This window comes from Salvia splendens, chromosome 21 (genome assembly GCF_004379255.2).
Source record: "Salvia splendens isolate huo1 chromosome 21, SspV2, whole genome shotgun sequence".
In the NCBI taxonomy this organism is placed as follows: Eukaryota; Viridiplantae; Streptophyta; class Magnoliopsida; order Lamiales; family Lamiaceae; genus Salvia; species Salvia splendens.
In genome coordinates this window covers 21062373-21078931 of record NC_056052.1, presented here as the reverse complement: position 1 = coordinate 21078931, position 16559 = coordinate 21062373, and the positions used below count along the sequence as shown (strand labels likewise).

General features: G+C 37.1%; 2 protein-coding genes across 2 annotated transcripts; one reads left to right on the top strand and one right to left on the bottom strand.

Annotated features, from left to right (window-relative positions):
- Positions 1–2410: 2410 nt before the first annotated feature.
- Positions 2411–4502, bottom strand: LOC121785103 (pre-mRNA-splicing factor ISY1 homolog). Its single transcript, XM_042183463.1, has 2 exons — positions 3903–4502; positions 2411–3063 (listed from the first exon to the last, which is right to left on the bottom strand). Exons 1-2 carry the CDS (start codon positions 4364–4366, stop codon positions 2631–2633), a joined length of 897 nt encoding a protein of 298 aa, XP_042039397.1. The 5' UTR covers positions 4367–4502; the 3' UTR covers positions 2411–2630.
- A 2079-nt stretch (positions 4503–6581) lies between these two features.
- On the top strand, positions 6582–12133 carry LOC121784758 (NADH dehydrogenase [ubiquinone] iron-sulfur protein 1, mitochondrial-like). The gene is made up of 5 exons (XM_042182983.1): positions 6582–7348; positions 7894–8140; positions 8903–9197; positions 9652–10026; positions 10971–12133. The coding sequence occupies exons 1-5, from the start codon at positions 6934–6936 to the stop codon at positions 11868–11870; spliced, it is 2232 nt and encodes a 743-aa protein (XP_042038917.1). The 5' UTR covers positions 6582–6933; the 3' UTR covers positions 11871–12133.
- Positions 12134–16559: the final 4426 nt, after the last annotated feature.

Here is a 16559-nt window from a genome sequence, read left to right as displayed (position 1 = left end):
TTTCACACACTACATACAATACACACATTTCTCACACTTCACACACTACACACACTTCAAACACTACACATTTTTCACACACTACATACAATACACACATTTCACACACTTCACACACTACACAATTTCAAACATTTCACATTTTTCACACACTACACACATTTCACACACTACATACAATACACACACTTCACACACTACACACACTACACACACTTCAAACACTACACATTTTTCACACACTACATACAATACACACATTTCACACACTACACACATTTCACATTTTTAACGCATTCTACACACTTCACACACTACACAATTTCACACACTACATACAATACACACACATTTCACACACTTCAAACACCACACATTTTTCACACACTAAACAATTTCACACACTACACACATTTCATATACTTCACACACTACACGCATTTCACATACTACACGCATTTCACACACTACACGCATTTCACACATTTGTGTGTAGTGTGTGAAGTTTGTGAAATATGTGTAGTGTGTGTAGCGTGTGAAATGTGTGTAGTGTGTGTAGTATGTGTAGCGTGTGAAATGTGTGTAGTGTATGAAATGTGTGTAGTGTGTGAAATGTGTATAGTGTGTGAAATGTGTGTAGTGTGTGAAGTGTGTGTAGTGCGTGAAGTGTGTGTAGTGTGTGAAATATATGAAATATGATAAATGTGTGTGGTGTGTGCAATGTGTATATATTTATCAAACATGTCAATTCAATTTCATATCAATTCTCATTTTACCAAACATAGGATTTGGAATTGAATTTTCCAATCCAATTCCAATTCAATTCCAATTCCAATTCCAATTCCAATTCCATATACCAAATGGAGCCTTATAGTAATCCAGTGACAATGTCACAAATTTTGCAGCAATATTTTACAAATTTCCTCCACTTTGTATTAGTGTGATGTTTTTATATGGATATCTCGCTATAGTTTGTGTTATTTGGGAAGATTGATTGCATCGACGTATAAATCTCCAAATTCAAGACTACCAACTAAATTTGATAAATGATCAGTTTTTGAAGGAAAAAATTATACCAAATATAATCTATCGATCGTCTATTGTTTTTAATGTAAGAAAGCTGAGAATGACTAGGCAATCACCACTCTCAATTCAGTGCCATGATATGTACCACTTTGACAACTGCCTTATTATGCTTCAATATTAAGTTGAATAATTTTTGTATTACAGCATTTTCTTTTATGGGGCTTTAACTGCACTAGCAAAAACTTTTCATCACTATTATAATATTTTCAACTTTATCACTGGAAAAATGGAACCTCTGAGGCTCACATTAATAGATAAACTTTAATAAATAAAATTACTTGTCGACTAATAAACTTTGATAAAATTTCGGTAGAACTTCGAATTAAATTTAATTTTGGTAATGAGGCCAAATTTTCTATTGATAAGGCTCCCATATTTAAGTCAATAGGTGATTCTGAAATCGGCATCCAAACCCAAAGGTTGGTCAAAATTGAATGATTTAGAGTCCGTTAATAAAATGTGTTTAATTTGTAACAGCAACACATAAATAATAACCCCGCACCCAATTAGTTACACTGCTGAAACTTGTACAAGTACAAGAAACTACTAACATTTGATGAATTTTAAAAAACAGTTTTCTCGAAGTCGCGATGGTTAGTTGTAATTGTTAAAATACATGTGGTTACATGGCAATAGCACTTGACTTGAGAAAAACCGATTCTGCATCTGACCAAAATTGAAATGCTAACATAATCGATTCCCTCCCTCACAAGTCTCAGACTCGATTCTCTTCTCGGATGCAGTGGCAGATCCAGAACCGATAAATGAGGAGGGGGTGAACGAGAACGAGGATGAAGGAAAATAGTTTGAACATGAACGAGTACGGCACTAGAGATGTCTGTCCGTCCGGCTGTTGAAAAGTCTTACTTTCTCATCCAGCCCTGTTGCTGTATTCTCCTTTGCTTTCTTTTCGGTTAATACCAATTTGTTCATGCACTATACGCAAAAATCACTCAATATTATGCAGTACATTCAAAATTACTACATACTAGTATAATTTATACTCCATGTACATTACATACTAAGTGCATCTTGCTCAACATACCAGATTGCAGGTTTCTCTGTCAGCCTCTTCTAAAATTTGGGAGATTTGTTTACTGTGGGGACAGAATAGTCTCTTCTCAAATACTTTGAGAAAGCTTGCTGTTATCGAACCAGAACGAGAGAACAACATTGTTTTGGGTGTGCACTCTCTATTTTTTAATTATGCAAACTCAATTTAAAATAAAGGATCTCAAAGAATATGAGATGATTGACTGTTTTAATTTTTTTCAAGGTTATATTTTAATGAAGAGTGTAAACTTGACAAGCATATACATGTAACTAGATATCAACATTTTTATCTTATACCTATCAAACAACAAGATGCAATACCAATCGCATATCATCATCCACAATATATCTTTCTAACCATATCTTGATATGCCTACCACACAAGACAGCAGTAGTTGATATTTTAATGCAGGTGGTCTTTTTGTTTCTAATTTAAACAATTAACAGAACGTACATGAGAAATCTAGTTAGGTGGCATATGAACATACCATCTACTTCTGGATATTAAGCAACGACTTTGCTTCATTTAGCCCCTCTAGCAACTCACTGCTTGTATACTTGCTCAGCATTTCCAGCTTCTTCTTCTCTAGTACTTTCTTTTTTATCTCCTCCTCATCCGGCAGGGGCACGTGAGCAATAAACTCTCTCTCCTTCTCCTTCTCCTCTCTCTCTTTCATTCTCTCTTCCTCGACCACATCCTCTTCCTCCTCAAATAAGATTTTCGACACAACACCCACTTCCACCACCTCACCGCTCTTTACAGCTCTCCTTGCTTCCTGTTTTATCTTCTCCATCTCCTTCCAGTCTGCCACAGCTGCAGCCCTCATATTCTGCTCTGCTGGTCCTTCAAGTTTCTCTAAAATGCCATCCTCATCATCCCTATAACCATAATAACTTGCATCGATCCTCTTGTAGATATCATACCTACAAAAAAAGGGTATGTTAGACAACAATAGAGATTGCAAAGACATTTATACTGTTGATTTTTAGCAAAACAAGGAATTCAGTGAATGAGTGATTGTAGATCAAATTTGAGAAAAGCTATACGGCGTTGCAAGGAAAACTTTCCATTGGCCATGTCTGATAATAGTGCAAGCCTAATAATCACCATCAATTATCGCCTAAATACCACCAATCTCTTAACTCAGATTGCAAAGACATTTATACAGTCATTTTCCTACTTCTCATTCATACATAAACTAAGTCAACATTAGTGACAAGGAATCTGCAACTTTACATTTAATTAAGAAAAACAATGTAAGTGTTTCCAAATAAGTTTGCTTAGCCAACTTGGATCGCTAACTGATGAGTGATGACAAGTAAGGAAGTTCATAAAAAGAGCTTTCTGTGTGGTTACATCATTTCAAAATTCTAATAACATAGAGGAGGTCGTTCGGGGATCTAAACCTAGAACTAGAAGTAACTTTTTCATAATTCAAAGGCAATGGATTGGTAATGTAGCTATCCAACAAAGAAGTAAGGTAATTTCCCAGAAAATTAGAATCAATAAAGACTAAAGACTTATATTTGCTAATCCAGGCATATATTGTCTTCTATTGCTCAACATCCTACAATGTGTCTGCATAAAGTGGCAACAGGCATACATTTAGAATTTCCCTCTCAAAGATACGAATTAACTTTAAGCTACTCGAGATATCTACATCTGTTCATAATCCAGGAATTTACTATACAAAAAACTACGCTTCTATCAAAAGATTATTCACAATACTTCAATATTAATTGAATCTGCAATAAACAATTACCTTGTGCGCCTTTTCCTCAGTTCAGGAGGCTTCTCAAATAACTCCCGAACACCAGGAAGCTTCTTGGCGGCGCCAAAGTACCTATAACCGGGACCCCTGCCGCTGGGGTTGGGCACGTCGACGATGTTGCCATCCAAATCAGTCATCTTCGCGGAGTGCCTCGAGTAATTATGTCCTCCCAGCTCCACGATGCGGCGCTCCCAATGCACCTTCTCTCGGATGAGCTTGTTGATCTCGTCGTTCAGGTCCCTGATGCGGTGCTCTCCAAGGCCTTCGTTCTGGATCTCAGCGACTTTCCGGCCGATTTCGCGCATGATTTGCTGGCGCCACTTGTCGGCCTCCGCCAGATCGCGGCACTCCGATGCCAGGTAAGGGCGGCGCTGCTTAGGCGGCCTCTTCTCCTCCTCTTTCATGGTGATGAAACGATTCAGCATGGACTGCGCTTTCTCTTCGTTCCGAGCCATGGCGGAAGAATTGGGGAGGAATTAGGATTTTTGGTGGAATGAATAAACCCTAGTTTATGAACGAATTGTGTGTGGTAGATTGGGAATTGCGGACCATCTGTTTTAAATTTCTCGTATATACTGTTTACGGAATCCGTTAAGATGTCGGAATGGGATTTTATGGTTTATGTTAAAAATCAATGGGCTCTAATTTCATTTTGGTCATATATGTAAAAATCTATATGCCCACCAACATCAATTAGAATATGACATAAATTATAAATATTTGGTATCATTAAATTTTTACTAGATTTCTAGTATTGTATTGAATTGGATTTGGGGTAATGCATCTAATAATATTTGGTAGTATTAAATTTTTAAATTTCTAGTATTAGAATTTTTGAATTTCTGGCATTAGATTTTTTAATTTATAGATTTTATGTAATTTATAAAATTTCGGATCAAGTTGAATTTCATAGTTTGGATTCGGATTTTCAGACAATTCAAATCGGATTTATTTTTTATAAGATTTTGAATTTCAGATATGATCGAATCAGATCACAAACCAATGCTGGGACAAGTCAAAATATTAAATTTTGTTCATTGTAGGGCTTGATCTTTGATGGCACCTTTGTTAATTTCACAAAAAACTCTTTTAGTCTTTTTACTAACATAATAACTATACTTATATTACAAGCCGTTTTTACTAACATAGTAACTATACTTATATAATACAAGCCATCAAATATTTCTCTACACTAGCTAATAGTAATTCATATTGAATTATATATTATTATAAATAATTAGTTAAAGTTAATATTTTAATTATAATCAACTACATTATATTTATTATTTATTAAATTTGAATTAGCAACATCAAATTATTTCTTTGTAATAACTAATAATTTGTATTTAATTATATATTATTTGAAGTAAGTAAGTACTTCCCTCATTCCACAATAAGAATCACACTTCATATTTACCATAAATGGTAAATAGATCTCACATTCCACTAATCCACTTCACTTATATTTTATTATAAAACCAATATAAAAAATGGGTTTCATATTTAATTAACATTTTCAACCCATATTCTTTACATTTCTTAAAACTCGTGCCCACAATAGGAGTGACACTCCTGTTGTGGGACGGATGGAGTAATTAAATATTTTAATTATAATTCATTAAATTATACTAGTATCCCTTGCATTTAAATTAGCTATACCTAATTAGCTAATTCATTAAATTATACTAGTATAATATGTGCTGTTCATTGAATTATGATTTATGAATCTCATGACTATTGTATTATATTGTTGGTTGCGGGATGATCATAAATGAGATCAGGTGTACAATTTATAATTTATGACCATTGCACATAATAATTTTCTAGTATTTCATTTCTGTACAAGTATGACCATTGTACAGGTAAACCTTGTATAAGGTTTCATATGTTTTATTGTTAGAAAGGCATTGAAGAGGGATTGGATTGACTTGCTAATTTTGGAAGCTGAATTTTAGGAATAGCTTCTGACTATTTTTAACTCTGCCATGGAAGGTGAAAGACTCTTGATTCTGTAGAGCATTGTCCCCAATGCAGCTTTTTGTGCAACATGACGAAATCACATTTTTTTGTAAAGATTGTCACAACTACACTTGAGATATATAGGATGTTCACTTCATTTTGATCAAATGCTATTTTAGAAGTCTAGTTTGTATATCCTCGTGCAATAAAAATTTAGTGGTCGGCACATATTGTCTCGTGGTGTTTAATACAAAATTACCCATCACAATTGCTACACATTATGTGAGAATGTGTCAAGATCACCAAATTTTTACTCCTATTATCCTGTGATACGATATTAGCAGCTTAAATTATCTGGTTCTTCTAAAAATGAATGTTGAATTATGTTTTATTTTATTTTATTTTGTGATACGATATAAGCTGCTCAAATACCAAGCAAACAATCGATGATTACACTCCATCTTCTCATATGCTATTCCAATATATTTTAATTTAAAGTATCATTAGTATTTTTTTTATTTTTAAAATATGAATCTTATATTTCATTAAATCATCCAATTCAAATCTCATTATAGAACTCTATAAAAGTGAATACAGCTATTTGCAGTTTCAGTATCCAGTATTTTTGCAATAATAGTATAAATTTCCCAAGTTTTAGACAGTAACATTTTAGTTCCAAATATTGCATAGAAATTTTCCGATTCGCAATTGATTTATTTTGGACTACTTTTGGGCAATTTTTACACCCTTAATTTTAGCCGTATGTTACTTTCACCTTTTGAAAAAAATAACTCAAAAACATATTCATGTTAGTACTCCATAATTGAACTAAAACATCGATTTAAAAATTAATAAACCGAGTGTTCTATTAAACACCATAAAACAAATTCTGAAATAACAGCATTAAAAATATGAAAAATGTAAATTGAAATAAAATTCGAACCGAAGCGGGTTGTATGTACATAAACGGGTCAAACTGACCCGTAAAGAATCCGGATATTTCCAACCCAAATTGAAATTGTGGGCAACACAAGCACCCGTAGCAGTGTATCTGAGAGTGAAAATGGGGCTGACTCACCTCGCTTCTCGGGCCATTTTCCGATCCGCCCGCCTCGCTGCCTCCAACTCCCGCTACCTCCGCCGCTCCATCGTCACCACCCCGGAGCTCCACAACTCCGCTGAAGCAGCTGCGGCGGATGCCCGACCTCAGCCAGATCTCCCCAAGCGGAACCCTGTGGCCGGCGCTCGTGTCCATTTCCCCAACCCGGATGACGCAATCGAGGTCTTCGTCGATGGCTACCCTGTCAAAATCCCTAAGGGGATGACGGTGCTCCAGGCCTGCATGCTCGCAGGCGTCGATGTTCCCAGGTTCTGCTACCACGACCGCCTCTCCATCGCCGGAAACTGCCGTATGTGCCTCGTCGAGGTTGAGAAATCACCTAAGCCTGTCGCCTCCTGCGCTATGCCCGCTCTTCCAGGTACTAACGAGATTTTTTTTTGTTTGGATTGGGGTTTCGTGGAAATGCCTAATTCATTATTTGTATTGGTGATTTTGGACTTTTTTTTTTCTTCGTTTTATTTGATTGATATGTGATGCTTTTATGCGGAGAGATGAGCTGGTTTCTATTCAGTGAATGAAATATCATATTGCTATTTCTGAACATTCGTGCTTCTTTTGCTCACGCAAAGATAAAAATATGGTCTTTAGTAGAGGCCTTTTTTATCTGAGTTAAATATACTTATAACATGATGGGGATTTCTATGCTACTCTTATTATTTGTTCTCAGATGATGGTATTTGTCTGATTGAATGGAGGATCCTGTCTATAACACTATTTAAGCTTTTTGCAATGTGATTCTTTGTAATTAATAGAGAAGATCTTGCTTAAGGAATTATCTATATTTCGAGTGGCTAAATAGTGTGGTGCTTAGGATGGGTGCTGACATTTTAATCATTTATCACATTATAATTTCCAATGTTAATCTGTTTTTCTTGACATAACTTTTCACTATCTGTCCCATAGGAATGAAAATCAAGACAGATACCCCACTCGCAAAGAAGGCGCGGGAAGGAGTAATGGAGTTTCTATTAATGAATCATCCACTGGATTGCCCAATCTGTGACCAGGGTGGAGAGTGTGATCTCCAGGATCAGTCGATGGCTTTTGGTTCTGATCGTGGTCGTTTTACTGAAACTAAGAGATCAGTAGTTGATAAGAACCTAGGCCCTCTGGTTAAGACAGTGATGACTCGATGTATCCAGTGTACCAGGTGCCAATTGATTTGCACTTATCATTTCAGTTAGGTTTGCTGTATAGTCTCAACTAAATTTTCAAAATTTCTCTATATATTTTCTCAAGGTGCGGGAGCCAAATATTTCACTGTACTGAGTAAAAAAATGAGAACTGGAACCACAATAAGAATATTAAGTCAATAGTTTGTGGCAGTTTTTTGTATTATTCATCTACATTAGCAGAAAACCTGAGAAACACACTAAGCTGATTGGTTGGATATCTAAATAAATCTCGTGAGGAAGACACCTTTCTGCCAGGGATCATGATGCCTAAAATAACTAGCTTCATAGTATTAGCTAATTTTCTTATCTTTTTTATAGGAAGTGCCTGCTGAGTCCTGACTGACTGTCATTGTGAAATTGGAATATGTTTTATGTAGTTTGCCTGATAGATTGCAGTTTATGACTAGTTCCATTTTCATGACTGAAATTTTCTGATGTGGCTCTATATGTAAAGAAGAACAACTATTTCAAGTTTGTTAGGTCAAAAGTGATAAATTTGTTCTATAATATAAAAGGCTTTTATGAGAATAAACTACTAGGTGATTATGTCCTTTAACTGAAAAAGTTTTTGTCTTGTTTTTGAAGTGTGTTCATCTTTCTGTACTCCCTGCCTCTTCACTTTTCGATAATGTTATCTGTGATAATCATTTTGCCTGACACATAAAGATGTGGAACTGGAATTATTGTTGATTGTTTTGAACTGACTGTTATTCACATGTGGGCTTGTTATCAAATAGGTGTGTGAGGTTTGCATCAGAAATAGCTGGCGTTCCTGATCTTGGCATGCTGGGCCGTGGCAGTGGAGAAGAAATTGGAACTTATGTTGAGAAACTTATGACCAGTGAATTGTCAGGCAATGTAATAGATATTTGTCCCGTAGGTGCCCTGACATCAAAGCCTTTTGCCTTTAAAGCCCGTAATTGGGAGCTAAAGGGAACCGAAAGCATTGATATAACAGATGCGGTTGGTTCAAATATTCGAATCGATAGTAGAGGTCCTGAGGTCATGCGAATTGTTCCCCGGTTGAATGAGGTTAGATGTGATACCCATTGTGTGCCCAAGCTATATCTGTTCTTTACATCTTAGAAGAGTTAGACTCATTTTCTTCATTCTGTTCTTATTGGATTTTGATTATGAAGCTGTTTTATGTTTTTATAACGATGACCAAAAACTTAGATTATGGCTTTGCCAAGTTGTGGCTAATAACTTCTCAAATTCTCAATTATTATGAGAATTTAATGCTGCCAAAGTTCAGATGTATTTATGCTACTGAAGATCAAGTTTAGGCTGCACGCATCGGCATTGTAGCAGATCATGAACATTCAAATGTGAAAGACTTATTGTCTTCTTTTCATCAACATCCTCATGCACGTCTTAACAGTCTCTGCGTCCTTAATTTTATGTTTTCCTCATTTATGTTTGACTCATTTCAATTGTTTTCCCGTGTGATTGGATTTGTTGTATGCAATTTGGTGCATGTCTACAGGACATCAACGAGGAGTGGATATCAGATAAAACCCGTTTCTTTTATGATGGCCTGAAGAGACAAAGGCTAAATGATCCAATGATTCGGGGTGCAGATGGGCGCTTTAAGGCTGTGAGCTGGCACGATGCACTTGCAGTGGTTGCAGAAGCAATCCACAAAGTTGAACCAGAAGAAATTGTTGGGGTTGCTGGTAAGCTGTCAGATGCTGAATCTATGATGGCACTAAAGGATTTCTTGAACAAGATGGGGTCAGATAAGATTTGGTGTGAAGGAAATGGCCCGAGTCCAAATGCTGACCTGCGATCTGGATATATTATGAACACTAGCATTAGTGGGTTGGAGAAAGCTGATGCTTTTCTCCTAGTTGGTACACAGGTAAATTTTATTGCTCATTGGTATTGACGGCTAATTACTCTGAAGCAGCATTTCTTAATAAATGATCAACCTTTATTGAAGTACTCAGAGTCAGTCTAATGATAGGTCATGCTTTATAATGTCTCACTGTAGAGTGGTAATGTATAGTTGAATTTGTCTTTGATACTCGATCTTAGTTCATAATGGTTTTTTAGAAGGCACTTTAGCTGCAAGCTATACCTCCATGTTGAGGAAGTGGGTAGTTCCTGGTCAGGATTAATGGGATTATGTAAAAAGTAAGATGGTAACATGTACTATGATATAAAAATATAGTCAAGTATGATCTATGATTATTGAGAACAGAAACAGTTAGCCACTGAATGACCTGTGCCCCCTAATAAATACTCCCTCCGTCCGCCATTAGGAGTCCCATTTATGGGCGGCACGGGTTTTAAGAAAGGTTAAGAAAGTGGGTGGAAAAAAGTTAGTGGAATAGGAGTCCCACTTGTATATATTAGTTTTAAATGAAATGTGAGTGGAATAAGTTAGTGGAAGGTGGGAGTAGAAGCTAATGTTGATGTGTATCAATGAAGAGGTAGATTTATAACTTTTTGATCTAATTCATACTCTCTCCGTCCCATAAAAATAGAGACATTTGAGACAACACGGGTTTTAATGCATAATTGGTAAAGTAGGAGAGAGAAAGAAAAAATTATTGGAGTAAGCTAGTGGAGAATGGGGCCCATCTCATTAGAAAGAACGAAATTACCAAATATAGAAGTGGACTATTTTTAAGGGACGGACCAGAATGGAAAGAGTATTTTTTTGGGATGGAGGGAGTATAAGTTAAATAAATAGCATATACAGTGTCTGTTTTTCTTTGTTGTAGCATGTTTATATTTGTGTAAAGTTCTTTGGGACACTCTTTTATTCGTCACCCCAAACTGGCAATTTTTCTCTTTCAGCCAAGGGTTGAAGCTGCCATGGTGAATGCCAGAATTCGCAAAACAGTAAAAGCAACTAATGCTAAGGTTGGCTATGTGGGCCCTCCAGCCGATTTAAACTATGCTCACGAGCATTTGGGAACAGGCCCAGAAACACTGACTGAACTTGCTGAGGGACGGCATCCGTTTTACTCTTCCCTATCCAATGCTAAAAACCCTGTCATAATTGTTGGTGCAGGGATTTTTGGACGGAACGATAAGGATTCAATTTTCTCAGTTGTTGAGACCATTGCCAAGAAAATAAACGGTGTCAGGCCTGAATGGAATGGACTCAATGTTTTGTTGCTTAATGCTGCCCAAGCTGCTGCTTTGGACCTTGGACTTGTAGCAGAATCAGAAAAAAGCATTGAATCTGCCAAGTTTGTCTATTTGATGGGTGCAGATGACGTTAATTTGGACAGAACCCCTGATGATGCCTTCGTGGTATACCAAGGCCACCATGGTGATCGGGGTGTGTATCGTGCCAATGTAATTCTACCAGCATCTGCCTTCACTGAAAAAGAAGGCACATATTCAAACACGGAGGGGTGTGCTCAAACTACAGTACCTGCAGTCCCCACTGTTGGTGACTCCAGAGATGACTGGAAAATCATTAGAGCATTGTCTGAGGTGGCAGGTTCTGCGCTACCTTACAACAACCTCAATGCAATCAGATCCCGAATAAGTACAGTGGCACCCAACCTATTGCACGTTGACGAGAGAGAGCCTGCTGTATTTTCAACTTCTGCATTGAGACCGGAAGTCAAGGAGAATCCCGATGCTGCTCCTTTCACAGCTGCTGTAGAGAACTTCTATATGACCGACTCCATTACCAGGGCGTCGAAGATCATGGCGCAGTGCAGTGCCTTGTTGAAGAAATGAGTGTAGTCCCGGCAGTTATAATAACCATGCCATTTCAAATCTTCTTTTAATATTCATTGTGAGAGAGAACGTGTAACCTTGTAATGCCTTGCACTATGCCATAGTGTTTTGCTCATAAATGGCAATGCAACTGCAATCTATAAGATGCTTGCTACCTCTTTTTGTACTTCAAAATTTCTGTTGTGATATCAACAGATGTTTTATATGGATCAACTGAGATACGTTATTTTCTTTTTTATGTTGGTTTAATATTATTCTGATTACATGCTGTTGTGTTGTTGACGGGGAAGTGGTGAGTGAAGCAGCAAATGTTGAATTATAGCAAAAGAATATATTCCATTGGGCCATGTCCGTCCAATAATAGTGCCAGCTGCTAAGCTTCAACAAGCCATATTTGTTGCCCAAGACAAATTTTTTATACAGCTACAAGCTAAAATTACTAATTTGAATCTATTGTTACAGTATGAGATTTAAAACTATTTGTTGATTTACTAAGTGGTGAAAAAATAAAGTAAGAGAGAGAATAATGTAGAGTAGAGTTTCCTATACATTATTCTCTTTTTTACTTTATTTTTTCTCAACTTTAACTATTTATTACTCCATCCGTCTCATAATAACTGTCATTCTTGGTGTTGGCATGAGTTTTAAGGAATCTAAATAAAAGTAGGTTGGAAAAGTTAGTGGAATGTGAAACTCTTTTTTTATATAGGATATTGACACTTAATATCATGGAACTTTAAAAAAGTTGAGTTTTCCCACAAACTTTGAAATTGGCAAATAATATCACGAACTTTACCCTAGGTTTGTTATTTCCCACCAGTGAAAAAATTCCGGCTATATTAATATATTGAAGAACAGATTTGGAGGGTGTGCTTCAAGAAAAACCATTCTTAAAGATTGAAAATCTTGAAACTTTCGAAGTTGTTGTCGAGAAATTACGAAAAAATGATATTATTTGCCAGAATTTTTTCATTGATGGGAAATAACAAACTCGGGGTAAAGTCCGTGATATTATTTGCCAATTTTAAAGTTCGTGGGAAAAAACTCAACTTTTTGAAAGTTCCATGATATTAGGTGCCAATATCCCTTTTTATATTAGTTTTATAATAAATTGTGAGTGAAGTAAATTAGTGGAATGTGAGGCCTACTTACCATTTATGGTAAAAATGAAGTGTGACAATTATTATGGGGTAGACCAAAATGAAAAAAATGATAGTTATTATGGGACGGAGGGAGTATCATTTTCTTAAAACACGTGTGAAAAAGCAAACGTTTCATATTTAATGGGATAGAAAGAGTACTTAGTGAAAAGCATGCTTCATGAAGTATATAGATGATTTTTCTAATGAATTTTAGAGCATCCGCATCGTGTCTCGATGCTGTCTCTATCTCGTCTGGGAGAGATAAGACGACAATGAGACGGCGATGCAGCCATCCATCTCAGTCTCGTCTCGGCGGGCGTCTCGCCGCGGAGAGGCAGCGCGCGAGACAGCTTGCCACGCGCGTTGGCCACGTGGCGAGCTCCGGTTCGTCCGTGACGCCCACTCGCCGGCCCGCGAGTGAGCGTCGTCATGCTGACGCAATAAATAATATTTTTTTAATTTGATTTTAATAAAAATAAATAAAAATTAAAAATCGCTAATATTACCGTTGAACGATAATTTTTTTTATTCTATAAATACTCCTCTTTCATTCTCATTATACACACAAACACACATCTATTCTTCTCAATTCATCTCTCTTTTCTCTCCAATTTTCATCTCACCTCTCCAATTTTCATCTCAAAATATCCGGCGACAGAAACTCTGGCGGCTCCGGCGGCTATGACTTGAACACGTTTGGCGACTGGGGGGCATGTACAATGTCTTGGGTGCTTCCGGTTCCGGTTCATCGAAGGCGGCGGCGTACCAACTACCCTATTTTGATGTGGATGCATACTCTCGTCCCTCCGCCCCGAGGTATGGCAATCGCAGTAGGGATTATCCCAAAGTAGGGAGGATTTTCCGGTGGAAGCTCTGGAGGTCGCGCATTCGACGCCGTGGAGGAAGAGGAGGAGGAGGATGTAGGGCCGTCAACCATATAGCCGCAAAGACACGATGACTCTGTTCAACGCTTGGGTCAGAGTCTCGTACGATCCCATCGTCGGGAATCAACAAACCCGCAAGTATTTTTGGGAAAAGGTCACCGACGCCTACAACGAGAACAAGCCAAAGGGGTCCCGCTGCCGCACCATGAAGATGCTCCGCAGTCATTTTGACCGAGTCGACAGAGATGTCAAAAAATTTTGCGGGATCTACAAGAATGAAGCGGCGAATTACCAAAGCGGAGCCAGTGGAGCCGACATTCTAAGAGCGGCTATTCGAGTCTTTTTTGATGACAACGACAAAGAATTCAAACATGTCGATGTTTGGGAGGCGGTCAAAGACGTTAAAAGGTTGGCTGGCGGTGTCCAGTCCAGCACGAGCTCGAGCTCGAAACGCATGAAGCACACGGCGGGTGGCCAATACTCGTCTAGTGAGGGCGGGTCAGGCAACGCCTCACAAGAGGTTGAGGGCACGACCACCGATGCAGGGGGCTCCTCCAGTGGGTGCCGTCGGCCGCAAGGGACCAAGGCGGTGAAGGCGGCTAGAGGTCTCGAGTTCGAACCCTGGGTGGCGTAATTTGTCTTTCCTCCTTGTTATAGGAGTTGATTTGTAATTTCCTCCTTCATATATATGATATAAATATATGAAGTTAATTTTTAAAAAAAAAATGTCAACTATGTGTACAATCCATGTCAACTACATATAGAATTCATGTCAACTACACACATATAATGTCAAGAACATATACAATTCATGTCAACTATATATATATATAATGTCAACTAAAGTTGTTGACATTTGATGTGCAGACTATTAACATTTAATGTGCAGGCTATTGACGATAATACCTCGAGTTGACATAATCTACTTGCAATTGACATTTCGAAAATGTTGTGAATGTGGCTGAAAATTAATCTCAATTCTTAATTAAGCTGAAAAATCTCAACCTAACAAGACCATCTATATATATATATATATATATATATATATATATATATATATATATATATATATATAGTTGTGATCAATGTCGAACCAATTTTAAAGACCGAACTAGAGACCAAATCTGTGCCATTAGATCTAGTTTTTTTATGAGATGTGCTGCTGTGTAAAATTTTCGGTCTTCATTACAAGCCCATTTTACTTCATTGTATAGGTTTATTACTTCATTCCGTACGTAATACCTTGAAACTACAACATGTTTTTACTTTCTTCCAATAGGTTTTGAAATGATTCAACATATGTTTAATTTGAATTCATTGACCTGAGTTTTTACTTTATTTACATTAAAATATGCAATTTATTCAAGTGCGTTTATTACTTCATTCAGAAACGTTATTACTTCATTGGATAAGGTTTTTATTTCATTCCAGTAGGACTTCAAATGCTTCTACACATACTTCATTCCAATAATTTATTACATCATTCCATGTGTTTATTACACCATATCAGCGTTGTGGTGGTGGTGATAGATATAGTAGAGAGAGAACGACACGCGACGGCGAAACTGCATTTACGTACTGGAATGAAGTAATAATCCTACTGGAATGAAGTAAAAACCTACTGGAATGAAGTAAAAACCTACTGGAATGAAGTTAAATCTTCGTAACATGTTAGTATGACTTATTTACCTTCGGATGAATTAAAATAGGCTCGTGATGAAGGCGAAAATAATTGATAAATTTGTGTCTCTCATCCATAAAAAACTAGATCTAAAAACCCTAATTTGGTATGGTTCGGTGGTTCGGTCTTTAAGAGTGGATTTGTGAATAATGGGACTCTATATATATATATATATATATATATATATATATAGGGATGTAGGATAGTGATCAAGATATAACTATTTTTAAGTGTATAACTAGAGAATAAATCTCAGCCACACATCTTAATGGAACAAATATTATTTATTTTAATAATATAAAATATGCTGAGGATATTTTTGGAAATTACTATCTGAATTTAAACATGCGATCAAATACGCGAAATCTTCCAAATCTGCGATCCTTTCTTTCTTCTTCCGATCCCCTTTGGCGGCGGGGAATTTTGAAGTTTCGGCTCAATTTTGGCGCGGAAAATGGGTGGTCGGAGATGGTGATGGAGAAGGGCGGGATTCGGAGTGCACCAGCTGATTCTGATTAGAAACTGCTTCTCGTTCGAGAGTTTGACTTTGTAAATTGAGGCGACGGAGGTTTTAATTGAAGGAGGAGCGGAGAGAGATGATGAGGTGTTGGTGGTGTGGTGTGATGCGCCGGAGCAGTATGAATCCGAGACTTTGATTGCGTGCTCGCTGTAGCATATCTCGATGTTTTTCATTTTTATTTTTTTGGGGATTAGAAATTGGATGGAAAAAATGAATTGGACATCTGTGTCTGTGTGTGTGTTCTTTGCCTTTGAGGGAAGGAAACTGTAGATTTGTGCCTTTCTTCTGCGAGTCTTTTTGTAACTGAAATGATTTTGAGTGAAGAAGAAATCCCATTTATTGGACAGGTCACCGCAAATTTATCTAGTTATAACATGATTTTACTTCACTCTTGTTTACAAAACACATCACTCTTAGCACGATTTTACTTCACTCTTGTTTACTAAACACATTACTATTAGC